Below are 19,749 nucleotides of genomic sequence, written 5' to 3'. Positions count from 1 at the left end.
AGTCTTTTTCAGCATTGCTGGCCGGTCCAGACAGTGTTGCCCACGGCGCTGACCGCCTCCGCTACCTGTGCTCAGGCATGGCGAATGGTGGTGGCTGGCAGCCTGTGACCTGGGCCAGGGTAGAGCGTCTCCGCCTCTCCTCTACGGTATCCAGGAGGGTCTTGAGCTCTGAAACGTGGGGCCGTGCGTCTTGCTGCCATCTTGTTAGCTGGGATGGTGTTTGTGGGCAGTGGAGTGTGCATATGCGCTGCAGCTTGTCAGCCTCCTGAGTGTCAATCGCGAAATCGGCGAATCTGGCACCATTTTGCTTTGGAATTGATTGTTCCAGGTGGGGCCGGTGCTAGTCCCTCAACAATAGCAGAATCTTTCCAGGTGTGGCGCCGGTTTTGCTGTCATGGAACTCCACGAATTCTGTGTCGGCATCAACACTTAGACTCAGAAACAGAGAATCCCGCCCTTGATTGCTGATCCCTCCATAAACTCTGCACATCAAGGATTAGTTCGGCAAGCTGCCAATCAAAGTTATATCTCAAATGAGAAACCACCTTCTTGGCTTGGAAGCCACGACAGCTTCGTTAATTAAGTAGCAACACACCCTCGTGGGCACAATCAATGGAAGCCATTCATGCATTGAAGTGCAAACATGTTTGAAAGGTTGTGGACAAACCCCCATTATCTGAACTTGACATAGACGTGAGAGTACACCATTCTGAGAAAGCTGGCATTCTAACTAATCTACCTGAACAACGTTCCAGATTGCTTCTCCTCCCTGGAGTTAACTCTCTATGAATACAATCTAACTTCACAGGAACTTCATTGATTTTACAGTGAAGATGAATTTACTGTTCTAAACTAAATCGATGAGCTGGTTTTGCACTTAGGTGCACACATTTTCAATGCTAATGATCGCCCTTTTGATTGAATTCCATTACCAAAGAATTCATAGCATTGGTCCCATTAGCTGTAACACCAAAATATTTAGTCCTTGCAAATATTTCAAAGAAACAGGTTGAACAAAACTTCGGAACATAAAATTGAAACTTTATTGTTTGGCAAAGGCAAAGCACAGCTCTGCAAAGCCTGAAGATGAACTTCCTTTAGCCAATTTTGTACAGTTTCTCTTATTATACAGCAGATTGGAGTACCATTAAAAGAACAGATTAGCCAAAGACACCAAGTATCACAACTGGGGTGACCAAATATGCCCGCTGTGGTGAAATGGTCACTAGGTTTCATTTTCAACAGATATATTCTGAATTGGTACAGTGCTCACACACCTTTCATAAAAATGCTTGTTAAAAAAAAAAAGTAATTTACTGTCCAACAGCCTAATCTATAGTTTGTACATGAAAACCTGGGCAATGTGGAAATGCACAATCAACTTCAAGGCTGGAAGTCCAACTTACTTGCAGTACATTGTTGAATCACACTGGGAGGTAACTCCATTAATAGGATAAGATGCTGTGAAACAAAACTTTTGCTGTGTTCATCAGGGTAAAAACAGATGGCTTCTCCAAATAAGCCTCCCTAAGGAATGCTGAAACTAAAATTTGCACCAATAGCAATTCTACAGATGATTTGTCTTAACAGTGACTTGGTACTTTAAAAGCCAAATTAATGGCTTTTTCATAAGACTTTGAAAACAAACAAGTTGTACAAGTTGTACAAAAGAAAGCCAGACTCAGCCAGGATATACAGTTAAACCGCATTAATATAGAACGGAATCTAAGCAACAAACTCAAATGTTATTTACAACATTTGGACAGGTGAGGACAACTTGGATATAGTTCACTTGGTTTTTGTAGATTTATGGATAAGTATTCACTGGATGTTTAAATGAACAATTAGATAAACATTTGCATAAATTAGACATGCAAGTAATTTATAGGATGAACTGTATGTGTACATTTTTAAGAGTTGGACAACAATAGTAATGGGCAACATTTAAAAATGGGAAAAAGTGCACTTGAAATTATGAAAGTGATACGAACTATAGAACTTTAAATTCAAGAGTCATTGCAAAATCATGGTGGACTATTGATAAAACACTGAAGGTATAGATGGGGAAAGAAAAACAATAATAAAAGGGAAAACAAATTCCACAGCAACCTTTATTCAAAATGGACTCGTCATCGACATGGAGCAAGTTTCAATGGTTAACTCAACGTATAAGCAATTTAGGTGCTTCTTTGTACCTCAGATTAAACTTTAGTATTTAAAAAAATCTTGGTGCAAAAATCAAACTCAAAAGCACCATCTTGCATAGAAACAATTTGTCAATAGAACTCACATTGCACAAAGTTGTATTTAAAAAAAAAAATCAGGCCTTTTGGGTGCTGAAAGAGGCTGCAATTTAAATTATTTTCAATATCCAAACCAAAGAAAGCAATAAGAGTAGGTTGGATTGATGAGAGAGCATTTAAAAACTCAGATCTGTTTGAGTTTTTGGGAAGTCTTGAGGTATATCAAATAGGGCTATCCTGATGATTTTCTGTTTTGATATACAGCCTATATAATGTGACTACAATATTGCATTTTGATATGTTAGTGCGTGTGCCATCTTTTCATGCACATTGCCTTCTTAGTTTCGGATCAATATGTTATTATTCCCAAGATAAAATTCCGTACCAATTATTTGTTTCCATTAAGGCACTTGTTCCAGCCTTTGCCACAGCGATGTTTCAAGTATTTTAAATGCCTAAAAACATTAGAAATATTCATATACATATATATATATATATATATTTCTGATTGATTAACAGAGTCCTTTAATAACACCCAGTTAAGAGAAACAAATTAGGACAGAGGAACACAGAAAGGTAAACTGCACGTCCCCAGTAACAGAGTGCAAGACGGTGTCTGATTGAAAATAATCATCAAGTAACCAAATGTTATCTACAGATTTAAAAGTATTAAACATTAGTGTAGCACGTTACTGGAATCATCTGGTTCCTGTATGTTGCCATCCATCCTGACACTTATTTATCCTGTTTATACACAATGAGGTACCATCAATAAAACAGGAGTACCAACAGCATGTTCTTCTTCCTCTTATATCTGTGTCAGTTGCCATTTACATTACACCAGTCCTATTACAGTCACATTCTAAAAACACAGCAATATTTCACTATTAACATTTACAGCATTTGTGCACATTTGTTCAATACAAAAAACACTTTACACTAAGAATACACAGAAAATTTATAACACTTAAAATCCATACCAAAATGTTAACAACTGTAATTTTATTGTAGGCCAGAACTCCTAATTTACGTTTCAAGAAATCTGAATGCATGTCGTGTCAAAACTGTTTTGTTGCTAAAATATAATTCAAGAGAGGTTCAAGTGAGCCATCATTTATGGTTTTGAGGAAATAAACACAATTTAACTTATTTTGGGAAGACATGGATTGAATACTCATTGGTACCAACAGATTGCTGATTGCAAATAAAATGCAGCTTTATCTCCGTAGGAGATTTTTCTTTTCTCCATTCACTAACCACAGTTTGTATTGTCATTCCTGATAATTATTGCCAAATGAACGGATTTCAAGCATTTTCAGGTTTACACTTTTTAAGCACTAAAGTATCTTCTGCCGTAACACTTCTAAACATCAGTGTGACAAAATTCAGAAAGATGCTACATGATAATTTCAGAAGACTATGATTTCTGTATGTTTTAAGGCAGTACCTTTGATTATTTGGCATTAATTTACTGCGTATTTCATTTAAAACATGAAAAACATAGATAGATGTGAGTGGGGTGTTGATAAACAACTTGTAAATATATTAAAATGAAATGGGGATGGGGGGGGGGGGGGGGGGGGGGTGTCGAGGAGGATTTGAAATGTAAGGAATTGCAGAGAGGAATGACCAGTGTTCCCTCCCCAAATGCTTGCAAACACAGAGAATTCCACCACATCCACTCGACACTATATAAACTTATGTATATATTTTAGATATAGCATGCAAAAATTTAAAAATCCCAAGGCATTTGCCTTGTTAGCCTGATTTGGTTTAAACGATGCAGGGAAATCTCATCAACTCTGAAAGAAAATCGTAGTTTCCCATTGTAATTTCGAAACGTCAGTTTGCCTGTTGTCTCTTAGATTTAAAATTAATAATTATTCAGCTGACTACAGCTTAAACTGAAACAGCGTCTGCTGCATGCATACATTCCTGATTACTGGCTCGTCAAAATGCTACCTTGCAACAATTTGTAGTCAAATGTTTAGCCTAAGTCTATAAATCAGAAATTATTTTACCAGTCCATTTTAGCATGTGTTAAAGGTTAAATTTGAGAGGAAATTCTGCATTTGACTTTGCATAATACCTACAAAGCAGTGCATCTTTACTTAAATCTGCATTTCAAAAATGATCAAGGAATCCCTCCCCTTCCTGCAATTTCACTTTCTTAAATACTATTTGAATTGATCCCAGCTTGAATATTACTGCACTTTCACACTTTGTTCTAAGTGTTGGTAGTGGAAGCATCAATACTGGAAACAAGGTGACTGGTATCAAATTCGGAACATAAACAGTCAATCTCTTGGAGTAAGTCTATTTCACATGTAGGCTTTATGAATTCAACATCTTCTTTCTCCCAAGGGATTAAAACTGATGAGTATTTTGTTGCATTTTGACACTGCTCTTCGTAGGTACCTTCTTCACTGGTTAGTGTTCGTTTTGGCTCCTTTAGTTTCGCTGAAATTTTGTTCTCCTGCTTTGATTCTTGGCTGGTAGCAATGTTTGCCACTGAAGTTTTAAAAGATGAGTCACAATTGAGCTTAGGAAAAGTTGTCAACCCGTCAACAAACACACTGGAGTTGTCACATGATGGTGCTTCAAAGGTAACTGGACGTTCAGTTAAATTACAGAATGATTTTCTGGGAGACGGGGGAAGGGGCTTTCTATGGACAACAGTGTCATCTTGTCCCAGGTGCCAACTTAGGTGATCACCGTACCGTTCATCAAATTCAGCCAGGTTTCCCTCACTTGGCGTATTGGACTTGTTCTAACAAAATAAGAGACATATTCAGCACAAGATCTCCCAAAATTACAATGGCAAATAAAAGAATAATATCTTGTCAAGTGTGAAAGACAGTTAAATCTGATATAGAATCTCCTGTACAAAACAGCTATTTTGTAACATTATTTAGCATTTTCTAATCCTCAAGATTTAAACTAGGCTTATGACTTTTTGTCCTTATTTCTAAATTAGTTCTCAACAGCATTGTGTTGGGAAAGGATGAAAGTCATAAAGCAAATGTCTCCAGTGATTAAACCATGCATTTTTTGGTCATGCATAAATCATACATATGAAATGATTGAGAAATAAAACAGTTGATTCCCATAAACTACCTGAATTAAAGTGTTAAAGTGAGGAACTTCAGGGGAAGCCTGATTGGAACCTTGCTTGATATGATATTTTGAATTAAAATATCGAGTGAGCTTGAGAGTCACTTTGCTTTTGATATTTTAACTTAATCTTAGAATCTTAGAAGTGTAATGCAGAGTACTAACCACAACTTTATAACTGATATCATCCATTGATTTGAAAAAATCCAAGCTTTTTGCACCACACAGCTTTCCTTGATCTGAACTGTGTGTACTGAGGGTATCAAGGATCTCTCCCAACAGGTCCATCTGACCAGGAGATTGTGACTCCAGTTCACCCTGGTCAGAATCATCACTGTCATCAATATAGGCACATACTTCTCCACTGTCTTCAGAAGATACCCTAAAAAATATGAATACAGCATAGTTCTGTAAGATGGAAGGCATGCATATTCTGCTCGTCATACACAAATAAAAGCAGTCATTTATGAAAACACTGAAAAGGTTAACTGAAAGCTGAAACTTTTACAAATATTATGTGGCACACTTTAAAACTATAAAGTATAATGGATAATTTATGCATATGAGTGTCGTGTTATTCACCCTGGGGTGAATAACAACTGCAACTGGATGTAGTAGTACTTGAATGTAGACACCAAACTTTGATGTAAGTTCAATACGATTTATTGAACTTGCTGAGCAGTGCACACAATTCACTGTGGATTGACACTCTACTAATCTAAGCGCGCTAACTATATCTAACTAGACCAGACTAGCTCTGAGCCACGTGTAGAAGGTGCTAACTGATATATACACCCTGACTGTCACTATAGTTGTCACCAGTGGAAAGAGGCAGTGTGTTGATGCCTCGTGTGTTTTATAGTGGGAAACCCCCCTCTAGTGTTCTGCCTGGTGATTGGTTGTGTTCTGTCCTGTGTGTTGATTGGCTGTACTGAGTGTCTGTCACTGCCTGTCTGTATCTCATTATGTGCATGAGTGCATATCATGACACCCCCCCCCCCTCTTTTAAAAAAAAAAAATTGTCGGTTGCTTGGAGCACATGCGACTGTATGTATATGTATAACTATTTACATTAAATGGCGAGTGGATGAATGTATACATGAGAGGTGTCTAGCGTGCAGATACAGAACAAAATTTACAAGATAAATGTCTATAAGTCCAATCTTTGGGGCTTGCGTTGGATCCTTGTCGACTGCCTGAGAGGTGGAGGTGGGGACGACGGTGACAGCTCTGGCTGCTTGCTGTCCTGTGGGATGGTTTCCCCACAATGGTGGCCTGGCTGCTGAGGCCATTTTCCAGTTCACAATTTTAATAAGGTGGAAAGAGAACAACTCAAAGTGGAGTTGACACTTACATACAAACAAAAGAATTAGGAGCAGCAGTAGGCCACTCGGCCCCTCAAGCCTGCTCCGTCATTCATCCATGGTGACTCTGCCTCGATACTTTGAATTTATCTGATTTTATCTAAGCGCCCTGTTCTAACCTATTTAATGTAGTTCTAGCATTTTCCCTATGACAGATGTTAAGCTAACTGGTTTGTAGTTTCCCCCTTTCTGTCTCCCTCCCTTTCTCAATATTTAATTTTGGAAAATTAAAGGCTTTGCATCAACTAGCCACTTCTTTTAAGATCCATCAGGACCCAGGGACTTGTCAACCCACATTTCCAACAATTTGCTAACTACCACCTCCCGGTTGAGTGTACGTTTCTTGAGATGCTGCCTCTCTTTGATTTACAATTAATATCTAGGATGCTACTTTTGTCCTCCATTGTGAAGACCGATACAAAATATCAATTTAATTCATCTGCCATCTCCATATTTGCCATTATAAGCTCCCCAGACTCACCTTCTGTAAGACCAATGCTCGCTCTACCAACTCTTTTGTTTAAATACCTATAGAAACTCTTATTACCTGTCTTTATTTCTAGACAGATTTATTTCATACTTAATCTGTTTGTCAGAGTGAAGGCAGCTCTCGCAGCTCTGCTAGAAGCAGTTTGTTTTACAAGGCTAAAAGAAGAACATCTCTCAGCCTTTCTAGAAGAAAAAACATACTATGGAATAATGATTAAGAAAACAGATGTGAGTTAAGGAAACTAGGGAACTGAGGTAAATTTCCCAGAAGTCTGGAGTTAGTGTAACAGAGGAAATTGGGAATTGGAACAGATTATTGTTCAGTCAAGTCACACAGAGTTGAAAAGACATTGAAGTGAGAGAGGCCAGAAAGATATCTGCAGTAGTGCAGTAGGTTTGTGAGAACTTACTACAGTTTTGGAGACATTAGTTGAAACATTTTTGGAAATCTGTGGCTGGAACTTGGAGTTTGTGTATGAGCCTTTAAGAAAAAAGAAATTGTAAAGAGGGTGGTGTAAACCCGAGACTGGATTCATTGTTAAAAGTGGAGTGGAAGCTTTGTTTTAAAGTGTCATTTAGAAAACCTCGTCTGGACTTTCGAATGCAAACCACTAAGGGAAAACATTATTATGAGGGAAGATTAAAGCGTGTTTTTGGAGTGGAATTTGGAAACTTTCATGTGACAATCATCTGGGGGGATTCGAAGGTGAAATCCACAGACATGAACTTTGATTCAGAGCGGAGTGCGTGTATATGGCCACAGCCAATCTGTGTGCTTAAAAGGGACTTGGTGTTAATGAGACCATTGTAGTTTCAGATGCACTTTGTAAGATGTGCTAATCTTAAAATCTGTGTGGCTTTGTTAAAATAAAGGGGAATGAAGGAGCATTGTATAATAATCCAACTTTACATGTGTAATTAAAGCTTTTTTCTTGTTGTTAAAACAAATTAGCGGTCCTGTAATTCTGTGCCACCATGTTTTATTTTTAAAAAGGTAAAAGTTCAGTCTTTTGAGCCAGGGTTCCATTCTGGGATCTTCCCGTCCAGTTATAGCAACTGGGATTGTAACATACGCCTCATCCTTATGAGCTCTATAACTGAAACTGTCTATTAGTAGCAGGTACACAAAATGGTTATCTGAAAATAAAGAGCACTAACAATGAAATATGCAATGTTTTTAAATCTCTCATTTATAGTACTATGAGTGAACTTATCTACATTATTTCTATCATCCAGCTATCAAAGATGAATAAAGACACATAAAATGCCAATCCAAAACATTAAAAAACATACGCCTTCCACAAATGCACATTAGTTGGATATTTTGAAACCAGTAGAGGTCAGTATTGATGCATATATTTTTGATACCGTGCATGTATTAATCAATATGATCCTCTCATCCTGATAACCAGTCATCGCTACAATGATAAAATTTGGATTTTACGCCAAATGAATGAATACTACTACAAACATGTCGAGTCAACTTTATCTATCCTGAATAGTTTTGCAAAATGAATTAAAATGTGCCATTTAAAATACTATATTAAAATGGAGCTGCACAATTTATATACAGTCTACAGTTTAAATATCTTAATATTCTGTCTGTAATGTCTGCATACATTTAACTACAAGCAACAAATTTCTGCAGAGCAATCCTGGTATTGATTTACTGTTTGGTACAAGAAGCTGGTTTTGAAAAGAAAATGGCACAGTAAGGCATGGGCTAGTTTATGGAGAAGTACCATATGCATATGCAATGTAATTATATATCAAAATGAGCAACAAATATAATTCACCATTAAAGTAGAAACAGTTTTGGGGGTCAAGGGAAATGCCAATTCAAGGGAATCATAGATTTGAACCAGAGAGGTGGGATGGGAATTTTCAGAGATGGGAGGAGAGGTGAGTTAGGGTATTAAAGGATTTGTTTCTGGGAGGTCGGTTTGCGAAGTTGGAGGAGCTGAGGGGGGTGGTATGTGGGTTAGGACAGGGGGAGATGTTTAAGTATTTGCGGGCCCAACATTTTGCCAGGAAGTTAGTACAGAGCTTTCCGATTGCACCGGCCCCCACACTGTTGGAAGAGATATTTACGGCGGGGGATTGAAGGGGCGGTGTCGGCGATTCATGGGGTTATGCTGCGAGAGATAAGGTACCACTGAATGGGATTAAGACGAAGTGGGAGGAAGAGTTGGGGGAGGGCATGGAGGAGGGGTTGTGGTGTGAGGTGCTACGGAGGGTGAATGTATCAACTTCATCTGTGAGGTTGGGGCTGATATAGTTGAAGGTGGTGTATAGGGCGCACCTCACAAGGGCGAGTATGAGCCGACTTTTTAAGGGGGTGGAGGATGTTTCTGAACGATGTGTGTGGGGGGGGGGGGGGTTGGAATGTATAAATTAATGATGATTATTTTTCATTGGCGTTTTGTATTTGTTGTTATTGTTAATTATTGTTGTAAATATGATGAAAATGTGAAAAAGGAGAACAGAAATATATATATATATTTTTTTTAAAGTTGAGACACTAAATTAAACAACTGAAATGAGTCCTTACTTGCTTGCTCTGTCCGTGTCATCAGCATCCAGTGAGTAAAAAGTACCAGCGTGCGATGATCGTTGAGGGCGAATCTAAGGGCAAGTAGAAGAAAGTGATTTTCATTGCCAATGTTTCACTCTTTATACCTCTATTCCTTTCCATTCCGTGGATGTCAGCAGTCTACCAAAGAGAGAGCCTGGACACCCTACACCACATTATAAAGTTGATGTGTCACTTTCAGCAAGAAAATATGGGTACTCAATTTTCATAATTCAAATAATAAAAATCTTTTACTGTGAAGGCATTGATATTGTAGCTATCTACAAGGAATAAGAGTATGAAACTTTGTACATGTTATATGTATTTTATTCAACACATAAACAGTCTGGAGAACATGCTCCCCAACACACAGTTATCCAGTTTGTACAAATTTGTCCCCCATTTTCACCCCCGCTCCTCCCCTCCCCCATCCTGCGACAAATAGTTCCTCAAACATGCCCATGAATATCCCCCACCTTGCCTTAAAGCCCTCCTCTGAACCCCTCAATTTGTATATAAACATTTCCAAACCAGACGCAGAAAGACAAACAAGTCTCCCAGCCAGCACACCACCCCTGGTGGCATTGCCGACCGCTATTCCAGTAAGATCTTTCGTTGGGCAACCAGAGGGGCGAAGGCCACGATAGCGGCCTTCCTCCCTCCATCAGCTTCGGCGTCTCCGATATCCCGAATATCACCAGCAAAGGGTGCGGCCCAACCCCCTCCCCCACAATTCTCGTTAGTGTCGCGAACACTCCCGCCCAGTATCTCTCTAGCTTCTTGCAGCCCTAAAACATATGTGGTTTGCTGGTCCCCGCCCACACCTCACACTCGTCTGCCACTCCCTGGAAGAACCTACTCATTCTTACCTGAGTCATATGCACCCTATGTACCACCTTGAACTGTATTAGGCTCATCCTCACGCACGAGAAGTAGCGTTTACCCTGCGTAGCACCTCACTCCACACTCCCCAATTCATCTCCCATCCCAGCACCTCCTCCCACTTCTCCCTATTCTTCACCACCTGCTCACCTCCCTGCTTTCCCAGCCACCCATACATGTCTTCGATCCTGCCCTCCGCTTCCACATCCGGAAGCAGCAGGCGCTCCAGCAGGGTATACTTCGGTAGCTTGGGGAACTCTTTCCAAACCTTCCGTGCGAAGTCCCTTACCTACAAGTATCTAAACTCACTTCCTCTTGGGAGCTCTATCCTCTCCTTCAGTTCCTCTATACTGGCAAACCTCTCTTTCAGGTACAGATCCCTCACCTTAACCAGCTCCACTTCTCTCCAATTCCTATACGTACCATCTGTCCCCCTCCCCGGTTTTTGCACAGCAGAGTTAACATCGACATTCCCTCTATCCCCCTCTATCCCAAATTGCCTCCTCATCTTCACCCTTCATCCCCCCCCCCTCCCACACACACACACACCACCACCACCAGGTTGGCTCTCCGACCCAGCTCATTCAGCGGGAACAATTCACTTTTCCCTACATTCAACTTCTATCCTGAGAATGCCCGAACTTCCCTAATAGGCACATAATCCTCCCCATGCTCTCCAGTGGGTCTGACATGCACAGTAGCAGATCATCCGCATGTAGTGACACCTGATGCTCCCTACTTCCCCTTGCAATCCCTTGCCACTCTGCCAACCTCCTGAGGGCCATTGCCCTGCCTGGTTCCTGTGTCGCCCAAGGTTTTGAGAGCCCACATTGTTGGTCCGTATGCTCGCACCGGTGCCACATATACATATAACAGGCACACCCACGCCACTTCGGCCCAAACCCGAACCTTGCCAGGACCTCAAACAGGTACCGCCACTCCACCCAGTCAAATGCCTTCACCGTGTCCATGGAGACCACTACCTCCAGTATCCAACCTCTTGATGGAGTTATAATCACATTTAACAGTCTCCTTCTATTACTAGAGAGCTGCCTGCGCTTTACGAAGCCTGGCTGGTCCTCTGCGTCCACCTCCGGGACACAACCTTCCACCCTCCCTGCCACCAGTTTAGCCAGCACTTTTACATCTATGTTTAACAGTGATATAGGCCTGTACGACCCACATTCTAACAGGTCCTTCCGCTTCTTTGGCATCAATGTGATTGTTGCCTGTGTTATCGTCTCCAGCAGCTCCCCCTGCTCCAGTGCCTCACTAAGCGCCCGCAACAGATGCAGTGCCAGTTCCATCGCAAACGTCTTATAAAATTCCGCCGGGTAATCATTGGGCCCCGGGGTCTTTCCTGACTTCATACCCCTTACATTGTCCAATACCTCGCTCAGCCCCAAAGGCTCTTCTAGAGCCTGTCTCTTCTCTTCCTCCAACTGTGGAAACTCCAGCCCATCCAAAACCTCCCAGTGTCCCCTTTTCAACCCTCTGGGTCAGCTCTATACAGCTCCTTATTGTATTCCCTAAACGTCTCAGTAATCCTCCCCAGCTTCGTCACCACCTTCCCGGTCTCTGTCCGTATCCTCAATATTTCTCTCGACGAAGCCTGCCTCCATAGTTGGTGTACCAGCATTCGACTTGCCTTCTCTCCATACTCATGGTGCACCCTCTTGCAATGCACACTGCCCCACCGCCCTCCCCCATCGTCACCTATCAAATTGCCCCTGCAACTTTTCCCTTCTCGCCAATCTCTCAGTGGTGGGCATCCCCGAATACTCCCTGTCTGCTTCGACTATCTCGTTCATTAAATGCCCATACTCCTCCCTCCTTTTTCTATCCTCATGTCCCTTGAATGAGATAATCTCCCCTTGGACCACCGGCTTCAGTGCCTTCCAAATGTGGCCGCCGACACCCCCCATTCTGGTTCAACTCTACACGGTCTTTAATCACTGACCGCACCTTATCAGAGAACTTTCTATCTGCCAACAACCCTGAATCTAAACCCAATCTCCAGCCAGTGGGGCGCATGGTACGAAATTATGATCCCCACGTACTCTGCCCCCTCCACCACTATCAACATCTCCCGGCTCACCACAAAAAAGTTGATTCTGGAGTATACCCTGTAAACAGGAGAGAAAAAGGAGTATTCCATTCCCCCTGGGTTATTAAAGCGTCATGGGTCCACCATACCCATTCTTTCCATGAACCCTCCCAGGTCCTTTGCCATTCGTACCCTTCCCATTGACCTGTCCACCCTTGGCTCAAGAACACAATTAAAGTCTCTTCCCATGATCAACTGGTGCGTGGCCAAGTCCGGGATTTCTGCCAGCAACCCCCTCATGAACCCTACATCATCCCAATTCGGTGCATATACATTGACTGATACCACCGGTATCCGCTCTAATACCCCACTCACCATCACATATCTCCCACCCGCATCCCTCACTTCCTTCGCACTCACAAACCCCGTCTACTTGCTCATCAAGATGGCCACCCCCGCGACTTTGAGTCAAACCCCGAGTGAAATACATGATCCACCCATCCCTTTCTCAGCCTGACGTGATCCTTCATGCGGAGGTGCCACTCTTGCAGAAAGACCACTTTGGCCTTTAAACTCCTGACGTGCGCGAGAACCCGAGATCTTTTCACCGGTCGGCTGAGCCTCACACGTTCCACAGTTATAAGCCTTACCGGGGGGTTACGCCTCCATTCCCCTCTACCATCCGCTATCCTCCCCTTTCGGCTCTGCCTCTTCTAATTTTGCCCTGTACCGGGCCCATCCAAGATGGCCCATGGCCTCCTTCTCCGCCCCTGACCACGCTTCTTCTCCAACCCTGCCAGGTCGCTGATGCATGATCAATTACACAAAGACGAGAGTAGGAGGTAATCGAGATTTTATTACACTGAGATGTGTGGCCTCCTACAGCAGCTGACGAAATGGCTGCTGTACTGGGAGCACACATATTTATACTCCGCCTACTGGGTGGAATCAGCAGGCAGGGATCTACCCCCGTACCTGAAGTACAGGGGCCTTACCGTAAAGCGCCTATATCAACATCCTATATACACAATATATACATCAGTTGTGACAACCACATTCACCTCCTGTTAAAAAAAATGAGTCCGGCGGGGGTGGTGGAGAACTATATACAGAAAGTTGTGTTTTAAAAGTACAGATAATATTACAAATTCAGGCGGTCCGGTGCCTTGATCTGTCGTTGGGAGCGCCGCAGTGCTGGTGGCGACTCTGGTGGCGGCTTGGTCTTTGGTGACTCCGGGAGCGTGTCAAAATCCTCTTCATCCCTTGGTGTGAGTAAGGGGAGGACGGATTGTCCCGGAGCGGGGGCTGCGGTGGGGTGCACCAGGGTAGGGGAGGGTGGCGCCCCATCCCATGAATGAGGATCCCCGATCGCTGTGGACGTAGGCGGGGAAGCCGAACAGAGCGAAGATGGTGTTGAGGGCTTTGATGACGGTGGCAGACGTCATGTCACGGCATGGGACAGCAAAGGGGAATAGGGAATATTCATCGACTACACTGAGAAAGTACGTGTTGTGGTCGGTGGAGGGGAGGGGCCCTTTGAAGTCCACACTGAGGCGTTCAAAGGGACGGGAGGCCTTCACCAGGCGCGCATGGTCTGGCCGGTAAAGTGCAGTGTACACTCCGCGCAGACCTGGCAGTCTCTGGTGATCGTCCTGACTTCTTCGCTGGAGTAGGGCAGGTTGCAGGCCTTGATGAAATGGTAAAAACGTGTGACCCCTGGGTGACAGAGGTTGTCGTGCAGGGTCTGGAGTCGGTCCACTTGTGCGCTGGCACATGTACCTCGGGATAGGGCATCGGGGGGCTCGTTGAGCTTACCGGGGTGATACAAAATCTCGTAATTGTAGGTGGAGAGCTCGATCCACCACCTCAAGATTTTATCATTTTTGATCTTGCCCCGCTGTATGTTATTAAACATGAAGGCAACCGACCGTTGGTCAGTGAGGAGAGTGAATCTCCTGCTGGCCAGCTAATGCCTCCAATGCCGCACAGCTTCAATAATGGCTTGGGCCTCTTTTTCGATGGAGGAGTGCCAAATTTCAGAGGCAAGGAGGGTGCGGGAAAAGAATGCCACGGGCCTGCCTGGTTGAGGGTGGCGGCCAGAGCGACGTCTGATGCATCGCTCTCGACTTGGAAGGAGAGCGTCTCGTCGACCGCGTGCATCGCGGCCTTGGCGATGTCGGCCTTAATACGGTTAAAGGCCTGGTGAGCCTCGGCCGTCAGAGGAAAAACAGTGGATTGAATGAGTGGGCGGGCCTTGTCCGCATAGTTTGGGACTCACTGGACGTAATACGAAAAGAATCCCAGGCAACGTTTGAGGGCCTTGGGGCAGTGGGAGTTCCATGTGGGGGCGCATGCGATCGGGATCAGGTCCCAGAACTCCGTTCTGGACCACATAGCCGAGGATGGCTAAGCGGTTCGTGCTTCTCCTTGTTATACGGGAGGTTGAGGAGAGTGGCGGTGTGGAGAAATTTGGCAAAGTTGGCATCATGGTCCTGCTGGTCATGGCCGCAGATGGTGACGTTATCCAGGTACGGGAAAGTGGCCCGCAGCCCATACCGGTCAACCATTCGGTCCATCTCCCGTTGGTACACCGAGACACCGATTGATGGTCTGACTGTAGTCAACGACCATCCTGTTTTTCTCCCCAGTTTTGACCACTACCACGTGGCCTCTCCAGGGACTGTTGTTGGCCTCGATGATGCCTTCCTGAAGCAGCCGCTGGACTTCGGACCTGATGAAGGTCCTGTCCTGGGCGCTGTACTGTCTGCTCCTGGTGGCGACGGGTTTGCAATCCGTGGTTAGGTTTCCAAAAAGGGAAGGTGGGTCGACCTTAAGGGTCGCGAGGCCGCACACAGTAAGGGGTGGTAGGGGCCCGCCGAATTTCAGGGTTAGGTTCTGGAGGTTGCACTGGAAGTCCAGGCCGAGTAGCAAGGCAGCGCAGGTGTTGGGGAGGACGTAGAGGTGGAAGCCGCTGAACTCCACGCCCTGGACAGTGAGAGTGGCAATGCAGTACCCCCAGATCGCCACAAAGTGGGAACCGGAGGCCAGGGGGATTCTCTGGTTAGCGGGATGTACCGCGCGGGAGCAGTGCCTTACCGTTTCGGGGCGATTGAAGCTCTCAGTGCTCACGGAGTCCAGCAGGCAGGAGATCTCGTGCCCGTTGACCTTCACTTTGGTTGAAGCAGTAGCGAGGTTGTGTGGTCGAGACTGGCCAATCGTGACCGAGGCGAGACGCGGCTGGTCGTTGGCGGTTGCAGGCGATGAGCGGCCGGATGAGGTGCCCGACGGGCATGGGTCCTGAGTCGGGTAAGATGACGGAGCCCGTTGGTCCTGGGAGGAACAAGTTGGCGGTGCCCACGGGCCGCACATGTTGCGAGTCGGTCAAGATGGCGGCGTCCACTGGCCGCACGTGGTCCTAGGAGGGGAAGATGGCGGTGCCCACTGGCTGCACGTGGGGGGGGTGCCGGGACAATAGCGGCGATTGAGCGGGCCTGGCACACTGCAGCAAAATGTCCCTTCATGCCACAGGCCTTGCAGAGGGCATTGCACGTCGGGCAGCGCTGTTGGGGGCATTTTGAATGCCCACAGAAGTAGCATTTGGCCCCCCCCGGGATTGCTTGGCTGCCGCGCAGCACAGGCGTGGGATTGGCTGAGGGCGGTCGCTGATGGGGTCCACGATGGGGCGGCCGTCTGCGGAGTCCACGATGCACAGGAGAGGTGGGCCGCGCAGTCGGGGGCATAGGCCTGAATATTGCGTGATGCGACCGTAAGTGAAAGCGCTAGTGTTTTGGTCGCCGCGAGGTCGAGCGTGGCCCCCACTAAGAGGCGCTGGCGGATGTAGTCAGACCCTATGCCCGCAACAAATGCGTCTCTCATTCGCAAATTCGAGTGTTCCATGGCCGAAACGGCCTGACAGTCACGGTCTCTAACTAGGGGGAGCAGGGCGCGCCAGAAATCTTCCACCGACTCACCGGGAAGTTGACGCCACGTGGAGAGGAGGTGCCTGGCGTAGTGTGTGTTAGTCCGCTAGTGTGTTAGTTTTCCTTCTGTAGCGCCATGGCCTCTGCGTAGGGCGGTGCGTCCTGGACAAGTGGAAAGACGTTGGAGCTCAGCCGCGTGTAAAGGATCTGGAGCTTCTGTGCTTCTGGAATTGGGTCTGGTGCAGACCCGATGTACGCTTCAAAACAGGCTAGCCAATGTTCAAAGTCCTTTTTGGCGTTGTCTGCTTGCGGATGCAGCTGCAGACGATCCGACTTGATGCGCAGGTCCATCTTCTGAAAAACTCAGTGTAATAAATTGATGCACAATCAATTACACAAAGGCTAGAGTAGGATGTAATGGAGGCTTTATTACACTGAGATGTGTGGTCTCCTACAGCAGCTGACAAAATGCCTGCTGTACTGTGAGCACACATTTATACTCCGCCTACAGGGCGGAACCAGCAGGCAGGGATCTACCCCCATACCTATGGTACAGGGGCCTTACCTTAAAGCACCTATATCAACATCCTATATATACACAATATATACATCAGTGGTGACTATCAGTCGCATCTCCCTCCCTTGTTCTATGTAGAAGGCTCCCCGCGGACCTCCCCCTCCCAAACAACCCAAAGACAAACAAAAAAGAAAAGTCCGCCACAGGCAGCAGGTGAAGGGTAGGGGGTACAGACGGCTATCCCTTTACAAACTTTTTCACCCCTGTTACCATTGAAGACTCAACAATACACAGGCTCTGCTCTTCCATCTTTTCTCTCAGCAAACCGTTTTCTACCCTTTATATTGAGCCCTTCAGGGGTGCCACAACCCCTTTGATGGCCTCCAATCTGTCCTCCTGCATCTCCTTCCTATGCTGCCGAACTTTTCTCTGATGAAAGCCATCAACTGTTCCATCTAGGGCCTTTCAACTTGCACTGACCCTTCCCCCTCCGCCATCTTTCCAATAGCTGCTACGCCACAGGTCTCTTCCAACTCCTTTGCCAGGTATTTCACCTTCTACTGCTGGGTTTGGTAACCAGCAAACATACCACATCTGGGGAGGGGGGGGGGGGGCTATACTCCTCTAACCTTTACAGCTACACTTTTCCGAAGTTATTTCTGTTTTCAGGAAAAAAAGCTATTTTCTATGTCTTCAAGTAGGAGCTGCCCTGTGTGCAACCACTCACACCACAGCCGCCACCAGGAATCTTGCACACGTTAAAAGCCCAAAACGTTATGTGCATCATATGTGTTGGCAGGTTTTCTGGCGTATTATTCATAGTATTTTGATGATACATTTTTATAATGATAGGTGCGCATGATGTATAATTCTGCAGCTGAGCTGCACCAATGTTATACCTGGTCCCTCCATCAAAGCCACAAAACAATATCCTAAGGTTAAATACTGCAGGTAAATGTTTTCAGGTGGCTAGGTCCTATTAAGGTATTGACTCTCAGACATGAAGGAACCAGTATGAAATGACTTTTGAAAATAAGTATGCTTACAACACTTCAAAGTAGACCGTTTGGTGTGGATGGATTCAAAACTTACATTGGATTGGATTGGATTTGTTTATTGTCACGTGTACAGAGGTACAGTGAAAAGTATTTTTCTGCGAGCAGCTCAACAGATCATTAAGTACATGAAAAGAAAAGGAAATAAAAGAAAATACGATCTGTTAGGGAGAGCTCGCAGAGAGTCGCCTCGCTCCGGCGCCATCTTGCTGAAAGTTTTGTCTTGCACTCATCATCATTATAATGGCAATTTTCCTTTGACACTGCCTGCATTAAATAGAGGGACAAGAACACGATCATATAAAACACAAATATCCTTTAGTTAAAGTGTCAGCAAGTATAAGGTTATACTTACAAAGTCTAATTAAAAATGAGCACCGAGACTTCCGGTGGCGTATGCGAGCGGGACGGCCGAATCAAGAAGAGCTCCCGCCGGTGGCCACGATTTGCGGCGCTTTCGGGGATTTCTCCGATTTTTTGATCACCCTCCGACTATTGTCGGTCTTTGGGGCCATCACGGGCAGCTAGCGGGGCCGGTTTCAAAACCAGCGAGGAACCCCGCATGGGTGTCGGGGGCTGAGGCGCTGGGCCCAGCGCGCTCGAAGGCCAGAGCAGCGGGGGCGGAGCCAAAGGGAGGCCGAGGCGGCAGGCCTGAGGCCAGGGCGCGATGTAAGTGGGATGTCCCACATCGGATGGCTCCCACCTAGAATGTAATAAGAAGGCTGAAGTCTGGTCCCAGGAGAACTCTGGGGGAATGTAAAGGAGAAGAGAAAGAAGTTTTAAGGAAGCTTTTTTGTCCCCCTTTTTTTGTGTGAAGGAAGAAAAATTGTTTTGTTTTTTTCAAAAATAAACCAGATTGATGAAGGACAGAAGGGTGATAGGGGGTAAAAAGAAAAGAAAGGAAAAACAATAAGCCGCTAAATGATGCGAAGAGCAGCGTCGAAGAAAGGAGGAAATGTGGGCACGCCGCTGAATGAGAGGATGAGCAAAAGTGCTGACAAGATGGCGGAAGCCGAACCGCATGGTGGGGCCGCACTACTTACGGTGGAGAAGATGACCGCGGTGATGGCGGTGGAGCTGGAAAAACAGTTTGCGAGGCACATGGAGGCTTTGAGGAAGGAGATGGCGGTCGCACTGAAGTCATTAGTGGAGGAGGCAATCGCCCCGGTGAGAGTAGCTGTGGCAAAGACATCGGCCAAGGTGAGAGACCAGGGCGAGAAGATGAAGGAAATGGAGGAGGCCGTGTCACAGCACAGCGACCAGTTCACCTCGATGAGGGATGAGCTGCGGAGGGTGGTGGAGGACAACAGAGGACTCCGAGCAAAGCTCGAGGACTTGGAGAACCGCTCAAGGCGGCACAATTTGAGAATTGTGGGCTTGCCCAAAGGGACAGAGGGCCCAAGGCCAACAGAATACTTCGCTAAGAAGTTGGCAGAGCTGAAGGGGGAGGGTGAGAACCCCTCCCGGTATGAGCTAGACCGAGCTCATCGGTCATTAAGGCCGAAGCCCAAAGTGAAGGAGCCGCCCAAGAGCAGTAATTATCTGC

General features: G+C 45.5%; 1 protein-coding gene across 3 annotated transcripts in view; it reads right to left on the bottom strand.

The window, feature by feature from the left end:
- Nucleotides 1-1,020: 1,020 nt before the first annotated feature.
- The window catches only part of dennd1b (DENN/MADD domain containing 1B), a 415,175-nt gene continuing 396,446 nt past the window's right edge, over nt 1,021-19,749 (bottom strand). For all 3 annotated transcript variants that reach the window (XM_072511469.1, XM_072511470.1, XM_072511471.1), the window contains 3 exons: nt 9,762-9,835; nt 5,523-5,739; nt 1,021-5,013 (listed from right to left, as the gene is read on the bottom strand). In XM_072511469.1, the coding sequence (XP_072367570.1) occupies nt 4,471-5,013; nt 5,523-5,739; nt 9,762-9,835 (834 nt within the window). In that variant the 3' untranslated portion in view covers nt 1,021-4,470. The remainder of the gene's footprint in view (nt 5,014-5,522; nt 5,740-9,761; nt 9,836-19,749) is intronic.

Source organism: Scyliorhinus torazame, chromosome 7, assembly GCF_047496885.1.
Source record: "Scyliorhinus torazame isolate Kashiwa2021f chromosome 7, sScyTor2.1, whole genome shotgun sequence".
Taxonomy (NCBI): Eukaryota; Metazoa; Chordata; class Chondrichthyes; order Carcharhiniformes; family Scyliorhinidae; genus Scyliorhinus; species Scyliorhinus torazame.
The sequence above is the reverse complement of the archived record's forward strand: the minus strand, read 5'-3'. Positions and strand labels throughout refer to the sequence as shown.